The sequence below is a fragment of the Aptenodytes patagonicus genome, chromosome 6 (genome assembly GCF_965638725.1).
Source record: "Aptenodytes patagonicus chromosome 6, bAptPat1.pri.cur, whole genome shotgun sequence".
Classification (NCBI taxonomy): Eukaryota; Metazoa; Chordata; class Aves; order Sphenisciformes; family Spheniscidae; genus Aptenodytes; species Aptenodytes patagonicus.
Window position 1 is genome coordinate 46,499,372 of NC_134954.1, and position 13,369 is coordinate 46,512,740.

Below are 13,369 nucleotides of genomic sequence, written 5' to 3' on the forward strand. Positions count from 1 at the left end.
TGCCATAAAGGCGGAGGCGAGAGCGCAGGACTGCTAGCCATCGGCCGTGGTGTCACAGCTCCGTGTGGATTACGTTGGCCAGCTTCAGTGATGGAAATAGGCAGCTAACAGTGAGTTCCTCTTTGTAACAGATAACAGTCAAAACAGCTTGAAAACTATTCATAATGAGAGCTCTGAGAACAGCCAATGCTACACACACACAGAGCGAATACTGTCATTAAGCGCTCTTTGGATGACAGTCCCAGCAGTTCATTATCCCCCATCACTGCTTGGGGAGGGTGGAGGAGGAGAGAGAGCGGTGAGGTTTTTTTTTAAATAATGCTTTTTTTTTTCTAAATTAATCTCCACTGTAAAGCAGAGCAACAAAGGAGCAGTATAAAGGCGGCATCCTGCCTCGCCAGTGCCCTCCGAGGCTGGAGCATGGGGCTCTTGCAAGAATCAGTCAGGAAAATCGGGCACGGCCTGGTAGGGGAAGGGGATGGCCTCATGGCGAGAAGGGCTGCAGCCTGCCTCAGCAGGGCCGAGGGCCCTCTGCAGAGCGAGGTTATGCAGGATTGCGCCTGGCACAGGGATCCCCTGCCGTGGATGTGAGTTGAAGGTAGGGCTGCGGGGCTGCGGGGCTGCAGGGTCTGCAGTGGTGGTGCGGGGAAGGGAAAGGCCAGGCTGCGGGTTAGACACGCATGTGCGAGTCTGGCACAGCTAACAGCAGCCCATGCACCTGTGCAGCAATTTGTCACACTCGCTCTGCATGGCTGCTGTGGCACAGCACGGCATGGCACAGCACGCGGCATGCCTCTGGACAGGCAGCCTGCTCTGCTCTGCTCCCACACCCCACGTCTGCATCCCGATGAGTTCACCCTGCATTGAGCCAGGTGTGCAGGAGTGCCAGCAGCATGTCAAAAACCCGCTCAGGGGGACCATGATGTTCCTGCTGCTGCCATGTGTCCCCCTGTGGCACAGAGCCAGCTGGGGGCACCTGTCTGACCCATTTGCCACATGTGCAGTCCATCGCCGGGGTGCCTGCAGAGCCTCACTGGCTGCGATGGCACTTGGCAGTGCCTGGGCTTTTATAGTGCTGCAGGCGGTCCGTAGCCACTTGACATAGGGCACTTGGAAAGGGGCCAGGTCTCCGGCTCTTCCCTTCCCTTTTCTTGCACGGGTATTTTGCATTGAGCCTGCAGCTCGCGCTGCCACAGCTAATCACACCCATCCCTGCCGGCTGCGGAGGGAGAGCCCGTACAGGGTTCCAGCCCTTGCGGCACATCCCCGGCAAAGGCTTTGCTGCTCAGTGCCACCAAAACACAATTCCAGCCTTGATTTTATTTAATTTATTTTGTTAATGTATTGTATTTATCTCCATGCTTTCCTTCTTTTTTTTAAAGATATGTTTTCTGGGTGTATATTTTTCCTCTGGAAGTGCAAACAAAAGTTTACTTTTAAGACCCTGGCTAACATTTCTGACCCATATTAGGCAGTGGCTCCAGCAGACATCAGCTCCAGCCCCACCACCCATTCACAGTGAATGATGCACCAAGTGCCGGGAGCCTCCTTCTCCATGCGAGGATGCCCGTGAGCAGGTTGCGACTTCCTCATGTGGATGCAGGTGGGTGTCCCGGGCTGTGCCTCCGTAGTCCCTGCACGTGTGTAGGGCCCCCTCCACATGGGGACTGCAGGGCAGGGGGGCAGCCAGGAGGAGTGGGTCCTCCCAGCTCTTGTCTTGCAGTGGATCAAATCCCGTAGTTACCTGTGCTCAGGGAGGAGGCACAGGATACCGAGCCTGGTGTGGGCGCAGGGCTGGCAGCACTATCCGCGTTTGCAGACCGAGCCAAAGTGTATCCTGCCTAGGCTAGATGGGGGCATCAAGAGACGGTGTTTTATAATTAGCCACCTCGTTTGAAAAACAAGTTTGTCAGGGACAGCGTTACGGTGCAGCTTGGGACACCTGACCAGAGTTTTTTAGGATGTGAAAATCCCTGTATGCCCAGAGGAGACCTCTGCACCTTGCTTGCCCAGTCGGAGGAGCCCAGCACCCTGCCTCTGCCATCCAAATTTGTCAGGGCATCCCTTGGGCATCAGGAGGAATGCGGACGGGGCTTGTTAAAACTTGTGCAAATATTTTCCTCGCCTGCCAAGTTGCCAGGGCAGCTGCAATGAGTCACTGTGGCTGCACCGTTGCTCCGTCCCTGCGCTTCATCAGCATTATCTCCCCTTCACCTCCAGTATCTGGGGGAATCATCATCACGTATTCCTGAGTCAGGACACTGAATCTCTTCAATTCCAGCAACATTGCTGCATTCACAACATTGTCATTACCCCGAGTCTGATAACCTCAGGCAGAGGTGTTAATTTTTTAATTCATTGAGCAATGTCCTGTTTGTGACACCACGGATATCCAGAAATACAAGATACTGCAGCCCTTTCCCGTCCTCCCAAATCACCTGCCAGACCCTCCACCGTTCGACCCAGCCTCACCGTCCTGCTTAGCCCTTGACAGAGCAGTTTAGAGCAGCTCAGCTGCAGGTCACGTTACAGCCCCCTCCTCTTGTGCCACGGTCTGGCATTGCTGCGCAGCAGGGCCTGCCAGGGACTCCAGATTGCCATTTTAATGGTTTTATCATGACACCCAAAGCATTACACCAGCTCATTCCCAAGCGTGGCACTGCTTTGTTTTAATGAGCTTTGGAGATTGCATCGGCAGTGTGGACCCGGCTGTGTGACGGCGGTCAGCAGGGCTAATTAATCTGGTGTGTGCTCAGAGCCCCATGCCCGCCTGCGGCCCTAGCTGCGGCAATGCCGATAGCATGGCTGGGCTGTGGCTGAGATCTGAAACTGCCTTAGAAAGTGTGCTTAAAGGGGCCTGTTCTTACCCAGCTCTCCCCCTTAAATTGAGGCTAACACTGTTTCTAATCTCAAAGTCTAACTTCTTCCTTTGAAAAAAAAAAAAAAAAGGTTATTTTTGAAACAGCGTCCAAGTGCGACTCTGTGACTCACTCCGTAATGCTGCTGCGCCCAGATGAGGATGCTCCTTGCTGGTACTTGTATCTGCATCTGGCCTCCGCAGAGCTGGCGGGGCCAAGGCTGGGGTTCCCCATCCCAGGGAGATGGTCTAATGTGCTTTGCATCCCTCCCCCCAAAACCCCTGAGGCACACAGCCCCATGGGGGTACCTGTGGGAAGGGTTAACAGCACTGCTGCCTTTGGCTTTGGCCGCTTCAGCATGTTTCCCTCTGTGTTTCCCCCAACCCTTCTGTGTGTGTCGCTGCTGAAGCTGGAAGGAGCTGCTTGGGCAGCACCGAGGTGTTTGTGTATTTGAAGTTCAGAAAAGCAAGAGTTGCAGAGATGGCTTTTCCTCTCCAAGAGGAAAGTCGAGGCTGGGGCTGGGCCTTTCTTCTTCCTCCTTCCCCCTAAACCAAAACAAAACCAAGTTTTTAGCTGCTTCAGCAGTTAATCACTGCCTGTGTGTCAGAAAGAGCCATGGAAAACCCCCTTTGCTCCATAAAACTGAGCAGACACATCCGTCATTCTCCTCGACACAGCTGTCCTGCCATGTGTTGGCAGGGAACTGGCACCTTCCAGGCACTGCGATTTTCTTGCAGTGACAGCAACGGGCAGCGGTGACAGGGCAGCCTGCGGCAGAAGGCAGCACGGTTCCCCTGCGTGTCCCCGTCCTCATCCCTGTCCAGGCCATAAGGGATGGGTGGCCCCAGCGTGGTGCTTGGCTCGGCCTTGGCAGAGGGCAGGAGGTGTTTGGGCAGGGCCCCCAGTACCCGGGGAAGCCCCCCCGGCAGAGGGCTGGGCTCCCATCACCCCCCCTGTGCAGGTGCAGGAGAGGGATGCGGTGGGGATGGGTGCGTGTGAGCCCGTGGCTGCCGGTCACCCTGGCTGAAACAGCGCATGTCACCCATAGGAAGCGCCAGGCCTGGTTTTCTACGTGTTTGCAGGATGTGTCCTCATCCAGCAAAATAAATAAATTGATAAATAAGAAATGCTGGGCGAGACGTGGTGGCAGGGTGCCAGTCCCAGCCCAGCCAATTCATTTGCAGTTCTCATTAATTTGGGCTGACCTTTGCTCACATTTCCACCACGAGCACGTTCAAAACAAGGCAGACATTTAACTTTGTTTTGGGCAATGTTACTCTAATGTGGCTTTTTTCTGCATAGCTCTCTCTTTTATGGTAATCAAATGTACTGCCAACTTTTCTCTTGCTATGTACACCAGCGAAGGGAACCAGATGCTTCGTGTTTTCCTCCAAAATGTATCTGAATGTTGTTTTTTGTTTAGTGTTTCGGAGGGAGGGCTGGCTTACAGACAGCATTTCGTAAATCCAGCCCTTGCTGCACCCTGTTTCCCAACTTACGGCGGGTCCTGGCTGTGGCTCCCGGCTGGATTTGCAGTCTCTCCTCAGCACAGCGTGGCAGCAGCCCCCGAGGCGCTGCAGGGCTGATCCCCAGCTGTCCCAATCTCAGCAGGGCACGGCTGCCACCAGGGGAGACCCCATGGGAGGGGTCCCCAGTGACGTGGGGCAAAAGGTATGGGGCTGGGCAGGTCCACCCTACTGACTTCATGCACCACAGAGCATCTGCAGCCTGGCCATGTTGTGCAACCGGCCACGGCTCTCGGGGGAAGCTCTGGGGTCAGCCCAGAGCCACGTCTCAGGGGAGCCGATCCCCAGTTCAGGAGTGGGTTGTGCTGCTCATGAGGAGCAGCATGTATGGATTTGCCTGGCGAGTGCTGCTCTGCCTCTGGAAATGGAGGGGTTTCGCTCCAGCATGCCTGAGGATGCCGGGGTTGTATGGGGCTCCCTGTGCCCACCCCTCCTTGCCAGGCAGTTTAAAGCTGGTGCTCTGCGTGGTAGGGGCTGCTCCTCCTTATGTCCACGCAGGGTCTAAGTTGTTGAAGCCCACCCAACGAATTGTTGCTGTGTAAGAAAAACAAGCGGTCTCAGGCAAGATTGTCAAACATACCTGTGCCACTGGGGCACTTCTGGCCATTTTTAATAATTTCTCTCCTCTACCTCCATCTGTACTTCTGCTGCTATTTTTATAATCACTTCTCTGCTTTCAACTCCTTATCTTCTTTAGCTTTCCCTCTCCTTTTCACTCTTTATGCCCCAAAATCTTTTCATCGCCTTTTTTTTTTTTTTTAACTTTTGGGTCTGATTGGGCTTTATTTCTTCTCCTCTGCCAGATTTATGTGAGTTGTCAAGTCCAGCAGCCGTTTGTCTCTGCCTGATGACAGACTTGCCTCCCCCCCCCCCCCAGTCAGATTCATGGCTGTTCTTTAAGGCCCTTTAATATTTTAATGCTCCGACTATAAATTTCATTTTCCTTAAGCTTCAATCCTTCTGTGGGCCTTCCTGCGGCTGGGTCGGCAGCTGCCCGCCCCCTCCCCACTCCCCGGCGTGATTTGCAGCGTGTCGCAGGCAGCGTTTGGGGTGGCTTTGCTCCATGCATGGGAGCGGAGGGCAGGGGAGGGGACCATAGCAGGAATTTGCTTTTCCTTAAGCTCAGATGATTCTTCAAAACTTGACAGGAATTGACTTTTTTTTTGCTTCCAAGCTGTGATTTGTTGTGGGCTTGTTGTGCTTTTTATTAAAATGCTCTCGTGGAGTGCTTAAAAAGGTTGGCTTTACGGAGCCCCAGTTTCCTTCTTTAATAAATGCAGCCTTGGCTTACAGTTTTTCCCTCTGATGTGTCAGCTGGGGGACTTGCTCTCCATCTCAAATGCACCCAGACTGCTTAAATCATCCTTATTTCTCTTGGAGGGAGAGAGACTTTTTGCTCTCCAAAACTTTTCACACCCTAAGTTAATAAAACTTCTCTACTGAAAGGGATGGATGTGACACTGTGCTGAGGATTTCATGGCCGAGCGCTGGATTATTGCTGCGGTGTAAAGGGCTCCCCAGCTCTGGTAAGCACATTGAATGTCTTCTTAAAATATGAGGTTGACATTCATTTGGCAATGGCTGTCCCTGGAGGCTGCTGAAGAAGCTCCTCGCCTTTGCTGGTGTGGCAGAGCAGGACACGTCTGGGAAGCACCTCCCAAGGGACAGCACAGCCCAAGGCTGCCTCTGTTGTCCAACACAGCCCATTGGCAAGGTGGTGGGGTGAGAGAAGAGCTGCCCTGTGCCTCTGCTGAAGGCCACTCTGCTTGGGAGTGTGCTTCAAGGGCTGCAAAGCAGGCTGGGCTTGAGGCCAGGGCAGAGTTACTCTCTGTATAAACTCAAGAGACCAGGGGGGCAAAAATAGTACTAGAAGTTTTGATGGCATTTGTGAAGAAGTCAGTCAACTCCATTATTAAGCATGAGATTGGCAGCTGATCCAAAGGGTGACAAAGCAGCCGTGCACCATGCCAGGAGGGACCTGATAGGAAATTATCAGCAACATCTGGGACAGCTATTTCCTCCGGGTTTGTAAACATTTAACCAAGGAAATGTTAGCAAAGCCTTTTGCAGCAAACAGTCCTGAGCCACCAGCCCATGCTGGCTCATCCCGCAGCCCTCCACGCTCCACAGCAGCACAAGGAAGCAGGGCTGTATTTCTTCCCTTGATTGGCACCTGGGCCAAGGCGGGGGTAGAGCTGCTGAGTGTTTAATTCAGTGCTTTCCATTTCAGATATTAGTGGTGCAACTGAGTTATGATGCAGGAGCCTAGAGAGGAGTCATTCCCTGTCAACACACTAAGGATTAGTTATTTTCCTATTAAACTGCTTTAGTCATGGTGAATTTGTTGCCTTAAATGGGTCGTTGTGTGTAACAGGCATTGATAGGAAAGCCTAATCCTACCTGATCAGTGCGAGTGACAATATGGACCTATTGAATTCAATGCAAATTTTGCTATGAATGTGTACGGACCAAAACTCGGGGTCCCCTCCATATTTATAGCCACAGGGCTCTGCTGAGCACCCACCGGAGCAGCCAAAGTAAGGCTGAGAGGACACGGCGTGGGCACAGCAGCGGTGGCACCGGCTGCAGTAGGGTCCCCAGTGCTCAGCTCACCAGGAGTCAGGGCTTGGGGGTTCATCATCGCCTCTCACATTCGGGTGGGTTTGGCCCATCTGGGGTGTAAAGTTGGGAGGTGTGAACTATGTCAGTGTAGCTACTGTAAAGAGTGCAATCAAACTTCCCCAGGGAGGGGCAGTGGGGAGCTGCCTGGTGGAGAGAAGGTGTCTTTATGGGTGCCAGTCGTCATGGTCTAAGCATAGGGAGCCTGGCAGATACAGAGATGTAAAGGCAATGTGCTGCAACAGGCAGGCTCCCCATGGTCCCTGTGGGGAGTGGACGTGAGCACCGGCCTCCGTCCTGCTTGCCAATGTCACTGTCCACAGTAAAGCCGGCACCAGGTTTTGCAAAATCCCCTTGGATGGCTGGTGATAGCGCCAGGCTCCGGGAGACAGAGGAGCTCTTCAGAGAGCGACAGAGGAGAGAGAGGCGACAGGAGACTCTGCTTGCACCTGCCTGCAATTAATTAATTACGAATCCACTCATTAGCTCAGCCCCATGGCTCCCCCTCACTGCCAAGCCCCCAGCTGTCCAGAGAGCAAGTCATTATTTGAAAAGATTTCCCATTAACCCAAAAGCAAAGGAATATTTCAAAGAAGAAGGGGTGAGAGAGACAGCGAGGGTGCGTGCACAATTGCAATCAACTCTCAAGGACGTGCTGGAGCGGCTGGATCCCCATCTTGGAGCAGGCTGAGAATGGTGAAATCGATTTTATTAGCCCGCTCAGCCGCTGATTACTCTTGTGCCACATGAAGCGCCCCCGCAGCCCCCCCACACTCCAGCCTCCGCTGGTGGCAGGTACCCATGTGTGCATGGCAAATGCACACAGGGCCCCCCCTCCCCGGGTCCCACCCCACCCTGCCGACCACAGAGCAGCCCACCCAAATGCAATCCCAGCTTCTGCTAAAAATCCCAAAGGATTTAAATGTCCTGAAGTGGGTGCCTGCCTCCCCTTTGTGCCCAGGTGGCAGCTGCAGCCCAGCTATCAGGCTTTTAACCCAGCCGGTGCACACATCTGTTTTGCTGCCTGTTTTTCTATTACCTGCTTTCTGCTCCTCGCTTTAGCAGAGGCACCTCTTTAACCGCAGTGATTTACAGGCGGTGTTACGGCAGGACAAGACTGACACTGATTGAGTCGCTTATCTGCCGTCTCCGTCCTGCTCGCTGACAGCCTCTCCCCCAGGTATCAATCTGCACATCAGTTCTTTATTCCTGGGTGAGGGAAGAGCTGTCAAGGTTGCAGCTACACTGTCATCTTCATCTAAGCTGCCAGCTGCCCTTCATCGCTTAAAGACCCTCTTTAACACACGTGCGCTTTGGGAGGGGGCCACCGCGTTGGAGGTAAGGAGGCGGCAGCAAAATTTCATTTGCTCTGGAGGTGCCCAGGGCTTGATGGATTGGCTCCCTCGTTTGTCAGGGTGCCCATAAATAAACAAGTTTCCATGCTGTAGGTTCCGCCCCACTGCTTCTCCAGCTGGTTCCTTGCAGCTCTGCGCTGGCTCCTGGCCGGCCGGTGGTGGAGAGCAGCAGGGTGCTGGCACCTCTGCGAGATGCGAGGCTCACCCTGGGTCAGGGTGAGCAGGGTGGCAGGACAGGGTGGAGAAGACAAGTGTGTGGGGGCAGGCTTGGCTTTGGGGTTTGCCACGAGTCCCTGCTGCCCGATGCTTCTTGTGACACCCAAGGATGGGGCTGAAGCCAAACCACAGAGGATGTTCCTGGTCCAGTCACTGCCCGCCATCACAGGGTCGTGGGACCAGGACAGGGGCATGCTGGCACCTGTACTCTGGTGAGGTGGCTGAGCTGGGACAGTCTGGCCCCCTGTGCACCCTGAAGCTGGCTGGAAGGAGGCAGAGAGGGTGCAGGTTGCTCCCTGCATGGTGCCTGTGCTGCCGCGCTCTGTCACCCCCAGCCCCTCATGCAGCCAGGGTGTCCCCACAGTGTCCCAACCCTCATCCCCCCAGCTGGCCATTACCATGCTACGTGGTTGCACTGCAAAGCCTTGACTGCACCTTTCTGCTCAGCACCGAGCCGTCTTAGTCCTAAATGATGTTTTTCTTAGCCTAAAACCACACTCCTCTCTGGGATCGCTGGCAGCGCTGGGCAGCGGCGCAGAGTGGCAGGAAGGGACCGCTTTTGGCTTTGTGCTCAGGTGCTGCTCTTGGGCCAGAGCCGCTTCCAGCCATCCCTGGCTTTTGGAGGAGAGGCTGTGTCCGAGTGGGAGGCCACGTGCATGCGCAGGGTCTGCGTTACAGCCCCGCGTCACCTCGGGGTGACAGGCAGCCCGAGGTGACCTCCCCAGGGGGACGGGCAGTGCGCAGCAAAGGAGGGCGGTGTGCACGGCCCCACGCGCCTCCAGCCGTGCCTCGGTTTTCCTGGGGGTTTCTGGCTGCCCATAGCCCTCTCAGTTCGGTTTTCTTCTTGTTGTTCCATCATAAATAAAAAAGTCACTGCAACATAATCTCTACCATAATGTTTATTAAATAGTAATTTTAAAAGGTTTTTATACAAATCATATAAACACAGTTTGATTTTTTTTTGTTGATTTTTTGTTTGTTTTTTTTTTACACCGAAGAATCACAGTAAAAGCTCTTTAAGTCCATAAGTCCTGGCTCAGCCAGTGAACAGTCAAATACCTTGAACTGCAAACCTTGGAGAAGTTCCATTTCTGCATATAATTTCTTAATGGTTTAATTCCCATGCTCACCCCTGGCACCTTCACACAAAATGAAATCACGCAGCACTACAGCCTGCCCGGTTGCAACATTTCCTCGCCATGGGAAGGCTGTGGAGGCAACAGCCCATTTCAGCAATGGCATTAATACCAATTTCTTTTTTTTTTTTCTTTTCTGAATTTCACAGAGGGAATTGCGATCAGCAAACCTAATCTATTTGCAGAGGAGGATGCAATGAATTGAATGCACGGATGACTTTTTTTTTTTCCCTGTTGAAGTTACAATCAAACACAGTTTTCTGTAGAACAGTAAAGCACCCAGCAGAGGTAAGTGAGGTATCGGCTTTGCAGCATTATTGGCCTGCTCCCGCCCGGCAAGCACACGCGCGTGGGCCCTGCCCCGTCTGGAAGGGGCAAGTGGGACACGCAGGGCGGACGCTTTGCTGGGCCCATGCCAAGTTAGTGCCAAGATCAGCAGTACTCTCCTGCCCCAGATCAAGAGATATATTAACACGAGTCAGTCCCACGGAATAAGTCACATACACGATACATACAGAGAATTCACGTGCGTGTGCAAACACACTATTTCTGAATATATGTATATACGAACTCCTCTCTCTGTACGCCTACTAGACACCATAACATCACCTTTTTAATTATATATTTTCACCTATTGTTTGCCTAAGTCGACTTTTCTACTGTATGGTCCTTTTCCTTTCATCCTTCCCCTCACCTGTGATTTGAAGGGGATAAAATCATTGAGCAGCAGCAATCCAGCTTTGAAATGGTCTGGTACATTTCCTCTTACTGCCTCTGTTTCTTTTGTACAGTAAAATAACACCCCTGGGGAATTTGTCCACGAAGAATGCCAAAAGAAATAAGGTGATTCGAAAGGAGAATCTGAGATACATTTACTGCCATTTCTGTTGGGTGCACAGTGTGAATTAAAAAAATGAAGGCCTTTGTGTGTGCGCGTCTCTGAGTGTGCGTGTATGAACTGTGGATGTTTTGATGACACAGCTGCTGCTTCCCCAGTAACACGTGTCTTTCTTACAGTGGAGAAGTCTCTTTCTTTTCCTAAAAACTTACTGTCTGGTGGAGCTTTTCATGAAACACTAGACAAATGTTCCTATTCCCACCGCACCGAGGAGCAGCTGTGGCACTGTCCGTGCTCATCTCCTCTCCAGCTGTTGCTCGTCTCCCTGAACACCTGGCCTCCTGCAGGAAGTGTTTGCAGGGGCTGTGCAAACTGAGCTTCACAGCACATCACACCTTCGGCGCTCTGCGGTTGGTGAGGAAAAAAAATCCATCCCCAACCCAAACTATTTGCTAGGCAAAATGTAAAATCAGGACATGTCAGGTATTTCCAAAGAGCCCCTGGAAAAGCAAACACAACGTGCTGGAAAGGTTTCTCACTTATATATGTGCAAGCTGACAGGGGCGATCCGTCTGCACCGAGTTGGAAATGAAGGCATTGGTTTGGGGCCCAGCATTTGAACTCTTTTTCCCCATTAAATTGTTTTCATAACACTCCTCTCCCATGGCACAGTGGTAAGTGGAGAGCTATCAGCTGCCAGACAATGTAGCCAGACCACTTGAGAGTAGAAGGACCAGACTTCTTCAGCCGGGCTCTACCTGGTAGAGAGTGGTGAAGAAGAGTGTTTTGCTGGGGAAGGATGAAGGCCTCACTTCTTGTTTGATACAGCACTGATCATCAGATGGAGGAAAAATACTTCTTCTAAGGCACTTGTTCAAAGTAAAACAAAACACAGCTCATAAATAAAACTTCAGGTTTTTGCTGCTGGTCAGGAGCAGCACAGCTTTGCTCCAAAGGGGATACGACAGCAGCCGTTTGGTCCATTGGTGCTGACAGTGCCAGCTCGCACCCCCCAGCTCCAGGGAGAGGGGGAGCACCGCAAAGGCGAGGGGGACCAGTGGGCGCCACGGCCGGGCTCCCGGGGCTGTGGGCATGGCTCCAGCCTCCTTCCCTGTTCATTTTCCCTCCCTGGCACTTTGGAGAGGCCTCAGCGCTGTGCCTCAAGTCAAACCCCGAGTGAAGCCCCCTTCCCAAAGCCGTCGCCTGAGCACCGGGAGCCTGGCAGGCTCTATCTTTTGTTTGCTGCGATTTTCTCATTATAGCAAAAAAAAGAAAAAAAAGAAAAAGGGCAGGATCAAGTGGGGTGGGAGATTCAAAGAAAGGCCTTCCTGATGAAGGCCTCAGCTGTTGCAATCCAAGATCTGGATTTAATAAATGGCTCTTATTCACAAATCACTTTAAGGCTCTTCAGCTTCTCTCAAAGAGGTGCTTCTACACACAGGGTTTCCTTTCTAGTTTATTTCTTAACGACTTCAGAAAGCACTGTTGTTACCATCGACACCAGAGCCAGTATCCCACCTTTCCTCCCTACCAGGAGAAGGAAAGTTGAAGGTAACAACATCCTTCCACTGCAGCTTCCTGGACTTAGTGTGAAGTGCACAAATCCCTACAGCCAAAAAGGTATCTGGACAGGGTCTAAAATTGACAGGGTCTCTGTGTGTGTGTGTGTGTGTGTGTGTGTTATTTCTAAAGACAGGGTGGCTGAAGAAATCCCTCAGCCTTCTCAGCAACTCACCAGAGAAAGGAGGTGGGAAATAACGATCAACATTCAGTTTCTCACATCCAAAAGGCAAACCAGTCTCCCTCGCCACGTCCCAGCCACTCGCATCAGCAGAAAATGAAGATGAACCAACAATCAAGGGTCTCGGTTCCCCCTCGCCTGGCACAGTCCGGTTTGCGGGAACGCCTGCTCAGTCCTGGTGGAGCGTGACCGGACGGTGGGAGCTGGCAGCAGGAGCAGCGCCTCCCCTCGCTCCTCCTCTGCCCCTCGTTCCCCGTTATGGCATTCATTTCCAATAGAAAACAGCAAAAAATGTAAGCCCCTGCCAGCCCACCTCACTGGGTGCCAACACCGAGGGTGATCCCCAGGGCACCCATCAGGCCTCTGAGCAGCACTTCTGGTGGTTCATCTTGACCTTGTGCTTGATGCCATCATACAGCTCGAAGTTGTAGTTCTCCAGCGTGGTGGAGCTCCGTGAGGACAGCCCGGCATACGAGCATGTGCAGTAGAGGAGCAGACCGGCACAGATGGCCCCGAGGAGGACGCCAAGGGAGCTCATCGCTATGATGGTCACCAGGATGGGATCCAGGGTGTAGAGCCAGCTTTTTTCTTTGTCCAGCTTTGGGGTTCCTGGAGAGTTAGTAGAGAACAGTGTGTCGTTCCTATCCGATCCAAAGTAATCTGCAGTGGAATGGGCACTTATTATCCAGGGATCACTTCCCCCCCGACACCTTTATGCATTTCTTACTTGGAGTTGTGATGGCCTTATAAGAGTATAAGCTCCCCCATAGGTATATCTCAGCAGTATTCTCTAACCCAGGTCTAGAAGTAATGCAAAGCACCAAACTACCAAGAAAGTTAGGTGCCCTAATTCACTTTTACAGGCTATGTAAATAGCATGCTAGCATTTTACACCCACTGAAACTTTGGCCCTTCAAGTGCCATTGGGTTCAAAACTATGGAAACAATCTGTCACAGCTCCCAGACTTAATTTTCTCCATTTACAAGTCAAAATGCCACGCAAGCAGCAATTAATGCTTGAAAGATCAGTTCCACTTGTCCTAACACAAATACAATATATCGACTTTGCAAGGTTGCTTG

General features: G+C 52.3%; 1 protein-coding gene across 4 annotated transcripts in view; it reads right to left on the bottom strand.

Annotated features, from left to right (window-relative positions):
- Positions 1-9,461: 9,461 nt before the first annotated feature.
- NRP2 (neuropilin 2) overlaps positions 9,462-13,369 on the bottom strand; it is an 89,914-nt gene continuing 86,006 nt past the window's right edge. For 2 of the 4 annotated variants that reach the window (XM_076342433.1, XM_076342432.1), the window contains exon 17: positions 9,462-12,898. In XM_076342433.1, coding sequence (XP_076198548.1) covers positions 12,645-12,898 — 254 coding nt within the window. In that variant the 3' untranslated portion in view covers positions 9,462-12,644. Of the gene's footprint in view, positions 12,950-13,369 lie in introns of all 4 variants that reach the window. The other 2 variants (XM_076342431.1, XM_076342430.1) reach the window with 1 other exon arrangement.